General features: G+C 53.3%; 1 protein-coding gene across 1 annotated transcript in view; it reads right to left on the bottom strand.

The window, feature by feature from the left end:
- Window positions 1–300: 300 nt before the first annotated feature.
- med13a (mediator complex subunit 13a) overlaps window positions 301–15,139 on the bottom strand; it is a 42,095-nt gene continuing 27,256 nt past the window's right edge. The window contains 22 exon segments of the mRNA XM_049016556.1: window positions 301–1,344; window positions 1,540–1,640; window positions 2,109–2,273; window positions 2,360–2,511; window positions 2,605–2,790; window positions 3,043–3,201; window positions 3,389–3,531; window positions 3,834–4,057; window positions 4,146–4,337; window positions 4,431–4,647; window positions 4,760–5,156; window positions 5,554–5,740; window positions 5,884–6,107; window positions 6,186–6,353; window positions 6,434–7,329; window positions 8,232–8,431; window positions 8,740–8,951; window positions 10,086–10,176; window positions 10,498–10,619; window positions 10,820–10,892; window positions 11,796–12,012; window positions 13,596–14,300. Coding sequence (XP_048872513.1) covers window positions 1,212–1,344; window positions 1,540–1,640; window positions 2,109–2,273; window positions 2,360–2,511; window positions 2,605–2,790; window positions 3,043–3,201; window positions 3,389–3,531; window positions 3,834–4,057; window positions 4,146–4,337; window positions 4,431–4,647; window positions 4,760–5,156; window positions 5,554–5,740; window positions 5,884–6,107; window positions 6,186–6,353; window positions 6,434–7,329; window positions 8,232–8,431; window positions 8,740–8,951; window positions 10,086–10,176; window positions 10,498–10,619; window positions 10,820–10,892; window positions 11,796–12,012; window positions 13,596–14,300 — 5,164 coding nt within the window. The 3' untranslated portion in view covers window positions 301–1,211.

Below are 15,139 nucleotides of genomic sequence, written 5' to 3'. Positions count from 1 at the left end.
TGTCACTATGACTAGGTATCAGAAAATGGGGGGTTTCCTCACACCTCTGCAGGAAGGCCATACTAGATTAGGGTCAATGGGTTAAAGAAGGGTTCAGGCTGGGGGGGGGGCTTGTCCAGAGCAGTAGGCACACATCCTGACACCCAGCAACCAGGCTGTAGGGGTGGGGAACCTGAGGGTCGGCTACACCAAGACGTATGCGGGTTAGATTTCATTTCTCGAACGACGAGGCTTCCCTGGTGTCCATGGCCAGATTTCACACATCAATCCCTCCCCCCAAAAAACACAACCACAGAAGAATTGAGTTGACGCATTTTATTCCTAAAACAGAGGCTGCACCACAACGCAGTAGGGCAGCATTTATATAGATTTTATATATATATTGCCGTTTGGTTTTTGTGTCTAAATGTGTGGTATAAAATACTATATAAGACAATGTACCTGTTATTAGAACACAGTGAACTTCATTGCTGTACAAGTACTCTGCACTACAGCTTAGCTGTAAGCCCCCCCACACACAAGGCATGGACATAAACCCCCAACCTACTTCATCTGTACATCGTGACGATACAAATCTGTCCCCCTTACAAAAAATAATACTCTAAAAGCAACCTACTGCAACTTTATTTTTCTAGTTTTTGTGGGTTTTTTTTAAGACGATTACATATATTTTAGACCAATTGCTTTAAAGCAGGAAGGCAATATAAACCTTCTAGATTTTTGAATATATAAAAGGTTAAGAAATTATACATTTAAAAACTTACAATAAATAAGATAGATGCAGGCATTTCAACGGGATACAATTTCATCCAATGATAGGAATTTGAGATCTTGGCGCGAGTCTGATTAGTTGGTTTCATGACTGAAAGTCCCTCATCATCCGTATTATACAGACACGTGACGCAGACTGGCCAATTTCAGTGTTTCTGCGGCGAATACCATGGCTGGGGTGGGGGCTCGCCCTCCCGTCACTGGCCCTGCCTCCCACAGGCCGCCGAATCCCTGGGGGGGAGCCGCTGTGAGGCCAGTGACGGGGCCTGCACTGCCTCCATGGTACTGGCTTTCTGGAACATTCGGTGCATTGAGAAACCTCCAAACTCCTATAAAGTCCAGCACTGTAGTCATGTGACAGGTAAATCCCGTTCGAGTGCCACTGGCGTCCTCTTCCTCTTGCTGCTGCTCCTCTTCTCCTGGCTGCCCTGCTCCGTCCACTACAGCATGTTCATTATGAAGTTGTACATCTGATTCAGCACCACAAAGTGAATGGGCAGGCAGGACCGCCTGTCCTGCATTGCTGGGTCACACGTCAGCCAGGAGAGGGCGTTGTACTGCTCCAGAACAAATCTGCAAAGCGTGGGGGGGGGGGGGGGGGGAATAGGTGTTAGGAAAACTTCCACAACTGAATACAATACAGAACACTGTGGCTCAGTCATTCAATCCAATCAAAAGGGTGTTTACTATTTAACTGTCGGGGTAACATAACTGCGTTTTAACAGGTTAGTTCCATAATCACGAGAAGTCGTACGAAAAGAAGGATACCTGAGTACATCTGAGGTCTGGTTGGAGTCGAGGGGGTGGGAGTGTTTGCCATGCAGCAGCTCGTCTGATTGCACTGAAGACACGTGGAGGTGCAAGGAGGCCTGCGGTGACGAGAGGCAAGAATGAATGGGAGGAAGCCGCACATTTGAACACCAGTACACACCACAATGAGAAGGGTCAGGGCACTTATCCCCCCACATGTCATTTTACTGGACGGGAGGGGGAGAACAGCGAGGAATGAGTCATTCGCTAAACCACACATCTGGCCTGACTGGCAGATCCAAGCCCTTGGGTTCCGTCTCCACAAGCTGGAGGATTAGAACGATTTACTCATTTGGTCAATTACTCAAAACGGTCCTACAGGAGAACAAATCAATTATTTGCGATTGGGAAGCACAGTAATAAGAGGCGGCCATAAGATCCGATGGAGATGCAACAGATAGGCAATTCCTGTCCTATACGCATCACATTTGCTTGTTTTCCTATTTGCTGGGGATGCCCATGTCTGGAAACGTAATGGCCAGCGAAGTGAGCAGCCTTTCCTGCAGCAACACAGAGGAGCCGCTCACCTTGAGGAACAGGGGGCACTGGTTCTGTGCTTGCGGACAGGCTGACCAAAACCAGTCGGGCAGCGGTCCGGCCTTAGCGGTCGACACAAAGTAGCCTAGGGCCAGAGGCTGCTGGAGGATGTTGGGGGCTTCGTCGTGTGACTCCATCCGGTCGGTGCTCTGTCCCTGAGCGGGGGCAAGACAGGGGAAGGGGCATTAACCATTAAGCTACCATGAGGAGAGCAGCACAGAGAGCATGCCTGCCAACTCACCTTGCTGCCATCCCCGCCGTGGTGGTAGTGTGAGCCTGGCGAGTGCACAGGCGAAGTTGTGGGCGAGGCGGGCAAGATGTTGATGATGTCTGGGTCCACCAGGTCGTTCTCCGTCTCCAGCAGCTCAAAGATACCGATTGCATCCGGCCCGTCTGGAGGAGGCGAGAGATATTGGGACGGGGGTCAGTGAAGCACCTTGGCTAGTTCGGTCCACAGCGATGTTTAGGTTTAAAGTACCAACCCACCATTGATGGGGTTGAAGGCGATGTCAAGGTTCTCCGTAGTGTAGCTGGAGCTGGCGACCTGCACAAAGGCGGAGGTGGGGAACACCAGGATGTGCGTGCAGGACGTGTCCTGCGGCGTGTTCAGCTGGGATGTCTGCATGTTCAACGTTGTGCTGCGGCCGAAGACGGATCCCGTGGACACGGAGTCTGCGAAGGCCGGGAGATGCATATTAAATGCGACCACTTCACCAGACAAACAGTCACCGTGTAAGGCTAACAGTCAACTGCTTTCAGATTAGATGAGGCTGACGATTTAGTGATAAAATGCTATGCAGCCATGGAAGAGAGATCACAGCCACGTTCTAGCTGAATCAGAGCACCCCACCGCTGGTCACGATGTCAGCTTAGGGTTTGACGCTCAGGAACACAATTGTTCACTCCATCAGTGACTCCCGCTACCTGGCATGATGACGAAGGAGCCCTGGGGCTCCATGGCAACCAGGCAGGCGCTGAGGATGCTGGGAGTGTCCGCAGCAGAGATGCCGCACATCCTGCACATCTCCTTCAGGCGGCGGCTGAGGGACTGTAGGTTGCGTCTGCTGAGCAGGATGCTCCAGTCTGGGGGGGGGGGGGGTCAAGGAGGGAACAACATCATAAGGTGCCGCCAACTCCTCCACTGTCCTACTTGTGCACAGGCTACAACACTACAGAATTCTCTCAGAAATGTGAGGGCCGGGCCGGGTTCTGGGTCGCCAACAGGCTTTAAAAACACTGTCAGTTTAAAGCCTTGGCTTTAAAGCCGCACCTCTGAGCTCCCCATGTCCTATCCTGCCAAGGCGACCAATCACCACCCTCCATGGCAGTGAGGTCATCTGCACCAGGCCCAGACACCAGTCCCATAGCTTCTGAAGGCCTAGCCGCCGGGCCGAGCCCTTTTTCCGACGTGCCCTGGGTGGGGAAATGGTGGTGGTTATTACACGCAAACAGAAGGGTAGGAAATAGAAGGAAATAGACTGGTCCCAGAGCGCCACAAGGGGATGCTACCCCAGGTATAAAATAATTTGGACTAAGTCAACTAAGCCCAGTGCTGATAGGTATAAATGAGGCACTAATTAGACCGAAAAAGAGCACCATCGAGGAGCTATTGACCCCTTCAATAAGGTAAACACGGTTTTGAAAAACCGCGCATAGCGATAATGGTACTCGGGAAGAGCACCTCAGGGCCCCATAGCAGCCGGCATGCGGCGCACCTGTTAGGCACATCGATGCTGATGACGCAGGTCTCCAGGAGCTCGCCATAGAGGTCGGTAGCAGTGGCCAGCAGCCATCGCTGGTCGTGGGACAGGCAGTAGCCCACAAAGAGTACATTGTACTTCTGTGATGCCTCGCCGAATGTCTCGCCCAGCTCCGTCTGCTTGTCCTTCACCGGTGCTAGGATGAAGGGCGGTGTATACAGCCGCAGGCACTCGGGTCGCTGACGATGACAACAGGAGGGGAGGGGTCAAGACCCACAGGCAGGGCTCTGACGATAGAGTGCTCAAAAAGCCACAAGGGGCCCTTACCTCTGGGCTCTGGAGGGCAGTGTCCAGGGCAAGGCCCGGTCCGAAACCCGTCAGCGTCTTGACGTTGGTGGAGGTAGGTAGGGGGCGCCGGCACTGGGAGAACACCGAGAAGGCCAGGGACTTGAGGTGCTGCACGTAGACGTGGCGCTCCTCGCTGCGGACGGGCTGCAGCAGGTACTGGCAGGGGATGATCTGGCACAAACAGGCAAACCGTCAGACATGCACACCACAGGGATGCCCCAACCCTAAACAAGAAACCAGGGTACAGGAACACACCCCTCCTACCTGCACAAACACGGCATTCCTGACATGTGGAGGCAGGAACTGCAGCAGCTCCAGATAGCAGCGCAGCAGGCCCAGGGTCCAGACGCTTGAGTGCGCTGCCCCCTCCAGCTCCTCGTAGCTGAACGGGTCCACGATGTAAATCATGATGGCCGGCGGGTAGGTGACGGCATGCGACTCGCCGTCTGTGGGAACGCCAACCTTCTCGCGCTCCATGGTGCTGCGAGAGAGGGGTGTGCAAGCAGGGGGTCACCGGGGGGGAGGGGGGGCTTTGGAGCAGTGCGGCGTCACAGTCAAATGGGGGCAATGACCCTTGGGCTCACGCTGCCTACCTTTCTGCTGGTTCCGTAGGTCCCTGTGCATTGTTGCTGCCAGCCGCTGCGTCCCCAGTGACTCCAGCACCCTGAGCAGTGGCTGGCTGCCCCAGCTGCACACCCTGCGAGCCACTGCCCTGCGCAGCCATACCACCAAAGGGTGGGAAGGAGCCCGGCTTGGCAGACTGCATGGCACCACCTGCCCCCTGGGGGCCCGGAGCCCCGGTCACTGCGGGATTACTGCTACTGCTCAGGCTGCCTCCAGAGAGCAGGGAGGCGCCAGGGGCGCAGGCGGCCTGCGACCCAGCTGAGGAGGAGGAGGAGTTTGGGGGCTGTGCAGGCTGCATAGGGGTGGGTGCGGGGTTTGGCTGGGTGAGCAAGGAGCTGTCCAGAGACTGGGTGGAGAGGTAGGGCGCTGCAGGAACAAGAAGAAGCCCATGAGCGAGAGGAAACGCCTGCAGGTTTGCGCATTGAAACTTCCGATCAGGCAGAGATATCAACGCGGCTTCAGCCATATAGATAAAAAATCACCCCCCATCCATGGCCCAGCTCCCAGCCACTACATTTAAGACCAAGACCCCTCCCACCCCAAACCATCAGCAGCCATGAAACTCATAAATGGAGTTTATGTGTACATTCACACATGATGGGTAAAGAGTCACCCTTTAAACTTGCAGCACTCCCATCACTTGTGAAATGAGAACCATGTCGAAGGAGACTGAGAAGTAAGAAATGGAGGCAGATGAGACTGACAGCAACAGACCCATATAAATCCCATGGCTCACGGCCAGCCGGCGGCTGCTCGGACATACCGAGCTCGTGACGGCACACTTGGGCATAGAGTTTGAGCCTGCCAAAGGCGTCACCGTCGCTGCCCGCCTTGACGAACCAGTCGCTCACGGGCCGCTCGGCGAGCTTCCGAGAGGCAGAGCCACCCACACGCACGATGCCGTCCGCGTACACTCTGGAGATGGGTCGGTGCTGGCCAAGCCGGCAAGACTGGAGAAGTACAAAACAGACAGGGCTGTAGTTACCCATCAAATCAGACAGCGATCACTAGCAGGATGACGAGTCAACAGACGATATGGCCGAAGGAGTGACCGATTCCTACACAGAAAGCTGCAGCCATGGTGGCACCTCACCTCGTAGACTGCAGTCAGGTCTCTGAAGAAGCTCTTGGCGCCATTGAGCAGTGCATCATTCTCGGGACACACCACCAGGTAGCCCACGTCTCTCTGGGAGCCGAAAGGGTCCAACAGCAGCTTCTCCCAGTAGGGCAGGCCGAAGGGTGACAGGACCACAAAGTCGTACTCGTAGCCCACCAGGAAGGTGGGTATGGGCAATGGCTCAGGGGACTCGTCTGTGCCTAAGGGGAGGAGACACTCAGCATCTGGCGTCCCTTTTAGGCTATGGGCAGCTGGCTGTTCCGTTAGCAGGCGCTTACCGTACGAGCCTCGGCCTGCCATCTTGTGGAACTGCTGCCATGTGAGGGGGCCCTGCACGCCCCAGGAGCGCACAGTCCGCTTCTTCTGGATGGCGTCCTGCAGCACAGGCTGCAGGGACATCAGCACCCGCAACACGTCCTGGGAGCAAAGCATGCTGACGTCCACAGCTGGGGGGGATGAGGGAGACAGCAAATCAGTACAGCCAGGGGAGGCGGCGAGGGGAGGGTGCTCTGAGCGTGGGGCTCACCATTGTGCTTGGCCCAGTGATGGAGACAAGTACTCTTCACCAGCACCTCGTCCACCTTGCCACCAGACATGTTGTCCATGAACTGCCGGCCGTGCTCCAGCGCCAAGTAACAGTCGCCGTGGTAATCCCGCTCCTCCACGCGCACAGAAGTGGGGCTGCTGGCCGCGCCATCTGCTTCCAAGCCCAGCATAGGTGAGAATGGGTTAGTACATTGATCCTGGAGCAGCAGGATGACCTCGTCGGGGACGCGGTCCCTCAGCACACCAGGCCGCTCAAGGGAGGCAGCACGCAGGGCCTCAAAGCGCCGCTCAGCCTCACGGCCCGCATCCGTGCCACGCCCGATGATATCCAGCTCATCCTCCAGGAAGAGGCCGGAGCCGTTGCCGTAGCGCCGGTTGACAACGGCGCTGAAGCCACACGTGCAGGTGTATTGTGCCTCGCAGTTGGGGTCGCTGATGTAGACACCCACGTCAGCACCCTTGATGTTCATGTTGCACACGCAGATGCAGCAGCTGTCAAAGTTGCAGTCCTTGAAGAGGTTCATGACGGACTCAGACAGGATGAGCGTGACGTACAGGCTATGCGCCTCTGGCACTGACGGCACTGTCGCTGGCTCCACAGAGTTGAGCGGCCGGCAGGTTGAGGGCGTGGACGCGGGTGAGTACAGCTCCTCGTACTTCAGCGAGCCCTGCACACTGGAGGGCCCACGGGGCGTGCGTGGAGTGCGGGGCGTGCGCGGAGTTGGTGCCGAGAAGCGGGGAGTGGCTGGGGAGGGTAAGATTCCTGGGCCGCTGTTGCTTGGAGGGGCACTGTTTGAGAGAAAGGGGGTTTGGGTCTGGGGCGTGTATGTCTGGCTGTAGTCCTGGTCCAGGGCACTGCCCACGCTTGGGATGTTACTGCGGGGGAGACAGGTTGTTTGTTACAGAAGTGCACAAGATACGTCGCATGGAGAGCTCTGCTGCCCCTAGTGAGCACACGACAAAATCAGCATACAAACTACTAAAACAAGCTGAACATAAAACTGCAGCCAGCACGCCTGCTCAGGCACTGAATATGCAAATATGCGAGGTCTCTTGCCCCACCCCACCTCCCGCAGAGGTGCTATTTCCAGACGGCCAGCTGCTGTGGACACACGGCCCCCGAAATGCTGTGCAGTTACATGCCTTAAAATTAGAGCTGACTTGTGCCCGGCACATACGGCCTGAACACGCCGTCATTAAGGTGCTTAGGCTGCTTTTCTAAGCCAAGCTGCTTTACAGGCTGAAAATTCACTGCCCAGTTTAGCAGCAACCAGCTTTCCTTCCACTGCTCGATTTACAGGGAGGTGTGAACCCACATTCCCGCACATTTCCCCACACACAAACTGTAAAAAAAAAAAAAAAAAGTAAAAATAAATAAATTAGATAATAATAAAATAAAATTTAAATCACCACAGGGGTTCGGATCTGAGCAGTGGCATATTTAGAGAGTATAAATCTCTGTCATTTATAGAGCATTAGCTGAGAAAGGGCCCCAAAGTAAATCCCAGAGAGCTACTCTTCCAAAACAATGGAAGAGATCAGGTCAGCGAAAACGCTCAGTAAGAGTAAGGCTTGTCAGTGTACGCACATGTAGACCCCACCCCCACCACACATCTGATGCTTCCATACTGGTTTCCATGAGGACAAATGTGTGAAATGGGGGCTCAGCATGGGGGTGGGGGTGTAAAGCTCATATTACAACCTCGAGCAAACAGCTTTCAGTGCTGACAGACAGTCACTCAGGGGACACACTCAGATGGGGTGGGGTAGCACCTTACCTGTCCTTGTTGATGAAGGTCAGGCCGGGCACCGGGTTCAGCAGCTCCAGCTTGCCCAGAGCCCAGCTGGGCCTGTATACACACTCCTCGGGCAGGTTGATGGGCGGCAAGCACTGACTGGGCAGCGTCTTGAGGGGCGCGAACATGGAGCAGCCCACGAAAGCCTGGCACTGTTCCGGCTTGTACACGAACGAGAAGTCCTGCAGATGGGGGGGGTGGGGGGGGGCACATCAGTGGGAATGTGCAGGCAGATATTTGGAGGTGCATTTCCTGTTCCTCAAGGCTAGAAATGCCTGCATCACATGTTTAGCAACTGAACCAAAACCAGCAGACAGCTTGCAGGCTGCAGTTGGGCCAAATAATAGGAGCAGGATTTAAAAAATTAAAAAAAAAACACACTGTTCAGGGACACCCTATTAAAGTTAAGTGTGACTTATGCAGAGTGTAGTGCAGATATTTGGGGGCAAGGGATACCGGGTGTAGAGGGCAGACAGGAGGGTTGGCGAACCTTGATTTCAGATGGCTTGGGACTGCAGAAGCTCTCCTCCACCTCGATCTTGAACTGGCCGCCCAGTGAGGCGGCGCTATCGAGCACGGTCATGCTGGTCCCGGCGTCCATGCCGCCATACTCCTTGCCACCAGTGTTCATAGGGGAATAGCCCATGATATGCTGCTCCAGGGAAGGAGGGGTGGGGAACATCTGGTGCAAGTCAGCAGAGCCTGAATTTGCGGGGGGGGGAGGGAGCAGAAACAGGCCTAATCAGAATCCACATAAATAAAAAAAAATGGAAATCAAACTTATTGATACTCTGGACATCAAAACTGGTACGATCCCTGAAAAACACTACAGTGTTTCCCCTACCATTATATTAGGCATACCTTGTGTTTCCTCGCCCCCCCAGCAGTATCTCCCATCCCCCCTCAAAGGTCAAGTTAATGTTATTTTCTATATAGCGCCAGATCACAACAGAAGTCATTTAAGGTTACCTTTCCTATAGAACAGGTCTATACCTTGTCCTTTTATTAAACTAAATAGCCTTGCTATTTTATCTTATTTACACAGCTTGTCATTTTTGTCTGTACACGGTCACGTGTTTACAATTCTCCTCTGCTCTCTATCACGCACAGACAGGTGAGCGCACTTCCACCACAGAGTGCGCGTTTCGGAAAATCTCACGGCAACCAAATATCTGCATTTTTTTTTTTTACTGCTGTCATTAAAAGAAACACATGAACACCATGAATCCTGTCGATGTCCTTCTGCCCCCCCCAAAGCAGTAAACCTAGGGGAAACACTGCAGTACTTAAACTATACTGTATTTCACTAAAGAGCAGAACAGAGGCGAAACTTGTACAAGTTATTCAGAGGAAGATTTTTTTTATTATTAATAGATGCTTAATTCTATTTTTTTATTTCTTGACGGGTTTCAGAAGCACAACATCTCAGTCTAGGCTGGACAGGGAAAAGGTAATAAAATGTGGCTGTGAACACGGGAGACCATGTGAAACCCTCCCCTCAGGCTGTGTCTGTTATGGCGTGCAGGTGTTAACCGACAACTATCTGCAGCGATGCCTGTGACACCAAAACCAGCTCCATTTCAAAAGAGCGACAAAAATACCCAACCCGTCCACCAGGTGGCACTCCTTGGAGAAATCTGATGAGTAATCAATTAACTGGTGGCTAGCTCTTCAACGTGCATAGGAAATAGCAGAGAGGCCCTTCAAAGTCAGTGGGGAGTAAATGGCATTTTTGTACCTCATTAATTTGCTTTGGCTGCGCGTTTGGGGCATTTAGACAGGTTTAAAAGAGCCAAATCAATGGCTTGTATTCAGCCGGGAGCTGGACGGTCTTACTAATGCAGGAGAGGGGGTCCAGCGTTGCCGGCTTCGCTTCCTTGTTGCCGAACTTTTCATCTGTCCCATTGACAGCTCGCCTGGAGCCGGGCTGTGGAGAGGAGAGGCAGGGCCTAAGCATTTAACAGCCATTGCGAAAACAGACAGAAACACTCTCCAGAATCCACCAGAACCCTGTACAAATGATGATCTGATCATTTTTTGGGCCTGGCAAGCTAAGAAAGGCCTAAGACACCTTCCTCTTAGTGCGCTAGGAAAATGGCATGATTTTAACACTCAGCACCAATATGTATACATCAGAGCCTCCACACACATACGGGCACACAGCAAGCCCATCTGGCAAGGCCGTTTCCGGCTAATTGGATATTCATTACAGCCCATCCCTGCCGCGTGACCCTTTCGTGCCACTGACCGCGAGCTCATCCTCGTCAGAGTTAAAGAGGTTGTCCAGGTCGTTGATGGAGACTGCCAGGTCTGTCTCATTCATCAGGCTGGTGGAGGCCGTGCGGTTGTGGGCGGCTGCGCGCTGGGCATCTGCGGGAGAAATGGGCCAGAGTGAGCGTCCCGCCCCTGGACTGTTTTGGGAATGCTAGATATAACTATCATCGCCAAAGGTGGGTGGGTGTGTGTGTGTGTGTGTGTGTGTGTGTGTGTGTGTGTAAAGGGGTGGGAGCAACAGGCCTACAGAATTACTATGTTACTGTTTGCTGGCATCTCTGCATGGGGGACCTCACCCGACTTTCCAGATGGGCTGAACAGCGACATGGCGTCCTCGCAATCTGCTGAACCCGCACCACCATCATCACCCTGCAAGGGGATGGAGAGAGGAGCAGAGTCACTGTATTGCTTCCATTAGTCAAAAATAAACTTGGCACATACATGCAGGAAGATTGCTAAATGTACAGCAGGGGACTCCGCAGGATCTGTCAGGAGACAACCTGTAGGGGGCACCACTGTGCTCACTCTACCCCTCAGGGGTAGAAGCGTCTATGCATATTCAAACCACTTAAGGCACAATTTCTGCTAGAAAGGAACAGAACTAGCAAAAGGTATATAGCATTAATATCTGAGGAACTATCCCGGAAAAGTGCTTCGGAGTAGCATGTCCATTTAATTTATCAAGCATGGGAACTTCATTCCCTTGGGGGATCAGGGTTTGCTCTCCATGGTCAGAGACGGCAGTCCAGACATACAGCTGGTCAATTGAGGCCGGGGCAAAGGTCGAAACCCAGTACAACCCAAGCTGGCCCACGCTCAAAGCTGGCAGCCTGAAAGGGCTCACAGCATTTCATCTCTCCACGAGGGGGCTGTGCCTAAATATGAATACCCCTAAAAAAGGGGCCGCAGTAGAAACAGCAACGTCATTCCAGAACCAGGCTGGACTGGGCCGACAAAAAAGGTGGGTTAAGGACCAGGGATCAGCCATCAGCACAAACAACAAAAACGGCAAGAGCTCAGATGGGGCCTTCAGAGAGCAGGAGGCCATCAGGCTGTGACTAACCGCTGCTTGTCTGAAGGTGGGAAGGCAAAAACAAAAAATGCCAGAATGTATGGGAAAGACTGGCAAAAGAGAATTCACAGAACGCAGAGAAAAGGAGAATAGCAGGAAAGTATCTAGAGAGCGCCGGCATCTTCCAGGACAGCAAACAATGGGGTGGTGAGTGTGGGTTTCCTGCGAGGGGTGCCCTGCAGGGGGTGACAACGGCATACCTTGTGTTTCCTCCCCGCCTCCCTTTCGCCGCCCTGCTTGTCCTTCTTGTCGGGGAACATGAATTCCACATCGCCGTCCACAAAAGCGTACGGGTCCACCTCAGGCTCGTGCTCGCCATCGGCAACTGCCGCCGACAAGTACTGGTTCTTCCTTTGCAGGTAGGTCTGCACCAGCTCCTCGGACACCTTCAGCGACTTCTTGGATGTGGCCATTAACCTGAGGGGGACATCGTAGATGACAGACAGCCACTGCATCATGGGCTGAGGGGGAATTCCAACAAAGCTCATACTGGACTGCTCCGTGATATTTCCAAATAAAGTTTCCTCCTATTAGTGTGACAGTAACTGAATCAACTATCATTTCCTGTTCTGTACAGCTCTGTCAGTCTAAACACCATCTGTGCGGCAAAGACTCATGGGAAATATACAATTAGAAACCATACAGGACCAGGGGGTCCGTTAGCTAATATTATGGCATAGAAGCAGCTGAGAGTTGCACTGACATTCATTGCAAAAGTAACCCGATTTCTAGCTGTAATTCCCTTTAAAATTTTACTTCTTGGCTCTTGTTTTTATTTTAAAGGTTAAACACCAAATCAGGCAAAATCTTTGGAGGCTAAACCCATGCAAACTAGATTGTACAACTTCAGACTGGAGCAGTGAAACTCAAAACAGACTTAAAAAAAACAGGATTTTTCAGTTGCTGGACAGGGGGAAGCCCCCACAAACACACTGAAAGGGCCGCCTCGGGGCCAGGGATCAATACCACACGCAGATTTCAGAAAATACTTATACTGGGCAGGAGCTCACCACCATCGCAGGTTCAGGTAACTCAGCACACACATCTAATGCGTCTGTCACACAAACCCTGTTTACCAGAGCAGAACGCATACTGTCAGGGTGTAGTGCTACTAAAGCAGGGAACACACTACAAGAATGCACATCCTTTGAAATCATTCTCTGAAAGAACCTCTCCATGTTCCTCATGCGACCATAAAAGTATAGCAGTGAGAACATGGATGTTCACGTCATTCTGTGGATGAATGACTTTCATTAATACCTCTTTTTTTACTGTCGTCATTTCCCACTCCACGACACTTCCCCAAAAGGCGACAGCATGCAACTCGATTCCGACACGACCAACTGATGGACCAATGGCAAAGTGTCACCATAGAGACACTGGAGGTGGCGGGCACGATTACCAAACAGAGGGCACCATAGCTGACCTAAGCCTGACTTCACAGGTCAGTGGAAACAAAGGGACATGGACTGCTGTGGGCAATAGCCCCGCTGAGCGAGAGAGCGGTGTGGGCAGCGTCGCGTGTGAAATTCCCACCTTACGCGTGCGGAGCAGAGGCACCGACCCAGGACGGGGACACAGGCTGCCGGGCCGGTTCTGATCTGGTCCAACGGGGAAGAACAGTCTGGCCAGAGATTAATGGCCATTCAGAGCTCCATCCGGAGGATTACACAGTACCAAAATAAATGGGGAGTATCCTGGAATTACATAATCCCACCAGGATTCCTACTAAGATGAACAAGCTCCCGTTTTCTATTCCCGGGTCCTTCTGGCCTCTCAGTTCCATGTGTGAATTTCACCACCCTCCGCTGCCCTCTGCTCCCCCCCTCATCCCAGCAGTCCCCGGGCTGTCACAAAGGAGGCCACACTGCACCAATGGGTCAAACGCTGGGTAATTAATGCAGCGCCGGCCCCTGAGCCATGAGTGAGGCTCTCGAGTCGGCATGGCGGTTCATCAAAGGTGGACAGAACATTCCGGGAGCGGCAGGCAGCAAACTCACTCTGTGACCGAGACGGCAGCATCCTGCCCCCCGAAGGTATCATCCCGCAGCTTGTCGACAGGCAGCTGCGGCGTAGGGAACTCAAGGTCTTTCCTACGTGGCAGGTTGAAGCAGCGCCAGGGCACGTGCGCGGAGTCGTCCTGCAGGCTGACGGCAGCCCCCACGTACATGGTGGGCTCCAGAGCTTCGGGGAAGGCCGTGTGGAAGGATGGGGCTAGGGCTTCCAGCCGACTGTCCTCCGGGCCCTTGGAGGCCGCAAGGCAGGGATCGGCAGCCGGCTGGTAGAAGTGGGGGCCGTGGGGAGTGGAGGGGTTTTTCACCGCCTCACCAGACTCGTCACCACGCTCGCAGGGGTGGGGGCTAAGTGAGGGGGGCTGGGGTGAGCCCACCATCTCCGGCGGGCCATTGTGCAGCTGTGGCGTCTTGGTGGCGGTGCCACTAACCACGTCGGTGTGCCGAAGGCCAGAGAAACGGCCCGCATCTGGTGCCCGCATGCCCAGCCGTTGACTGGCGGCATCGGGCTCCAGTGTCGCATCCTCGCATGTAGAGTTGCGGTGGTGGAATGGCGTCTGCGGTCGTTTCTGCTGTTTGTCGCCCTTGTCCGGCTTCTCCGCCGCTTTGTGCTTAGGGGCCGACTGGGAGGGCTGGCCAGCGGACTGGGGCTGCCCCGAAACACTGCCAGCTCGCTGCTTGAGGGTTTTGTGCCTGGAGGGGGTGGTGGGTAAAGGTTAGAAATTTAATAAAAAAGGAAATAAGACAAGTTTAAAAATGACCACAGAAAGCCTCAAGCTGCAGATTTAAAAAGGAAACGCATGAATCTCATCTGTGACAAATGGCACCCAGCATTTCGTCATGACTGAGGCAGGTTTACCAAACCATCTAAGCAGTTATGAAACTAATGGCTTGTCAATCACAGCCAGAACAGAGCCCAGTTCAGATTAATTGCTAATTTGAGCCAATGGCACATCAAACTTTTTTTTTTTTCCTTTTACACATCAGCGGTTGGTTTCACAGGTGAGTTTTCCCTGCTTCTTTTCTTTATGACATTGTTTATTGTGGGGGGGGTCAAAAGCAGAGAAGGGACAGCCTGCCTGGAGCCAGCCTGTCACGCACACGGCATGGATGACCACACCCAGGCAGAGCTGACAGCCGCCATGCACTTTATAAACACGGGGGGGAGGGGGGGGCTATCCAAACACATCTCAGATTTCAGTCCCTTGTGAAGACTGCCGATTGTATTCGGTACGATAAACTGGGAGTGTCTGCTTAGGGCTGGGCTGACAGGGGGGTGGGACGCCTCTTGTGGTCATGCAGGCTGTGTTCACAACTCAGGGTGACTCCCCCCATCAGGGAGTTATGAAGCGATCAGCTGCTTGACAGGTCCAGGAAGAAACAGAAGGCAGCATAGACGCATACAAGCACTAACCTCTGTCCAGCTGACGAAAATGAGACAAGAATTTGAAAGGGGATTCCCAGTACATACCACCACCCCCCGCCCCCCCAAGTGAAAAGTTCAAGCTGTCATTTTAGCAGCATTTCCCAGC

Source organism: Brienomyrus brachyistius, chromosome 6 (assembly GCF_023856365.1).
Source record: "Brienomyrus brachyistius isolate T26 chromosome 6, BBRACH_0.4, whole genome shotgun sequence".
Lineage (NCBI taxonomy): Eukaryota > Metazoa > Chordata > Actinopteri > Osteoglossiformes > Mormyridae > Brienomyrus > Brienomyrus brachyistius.
This window is presented reverse-complemented; position numbering and strand designations above follow the sequence as displayed.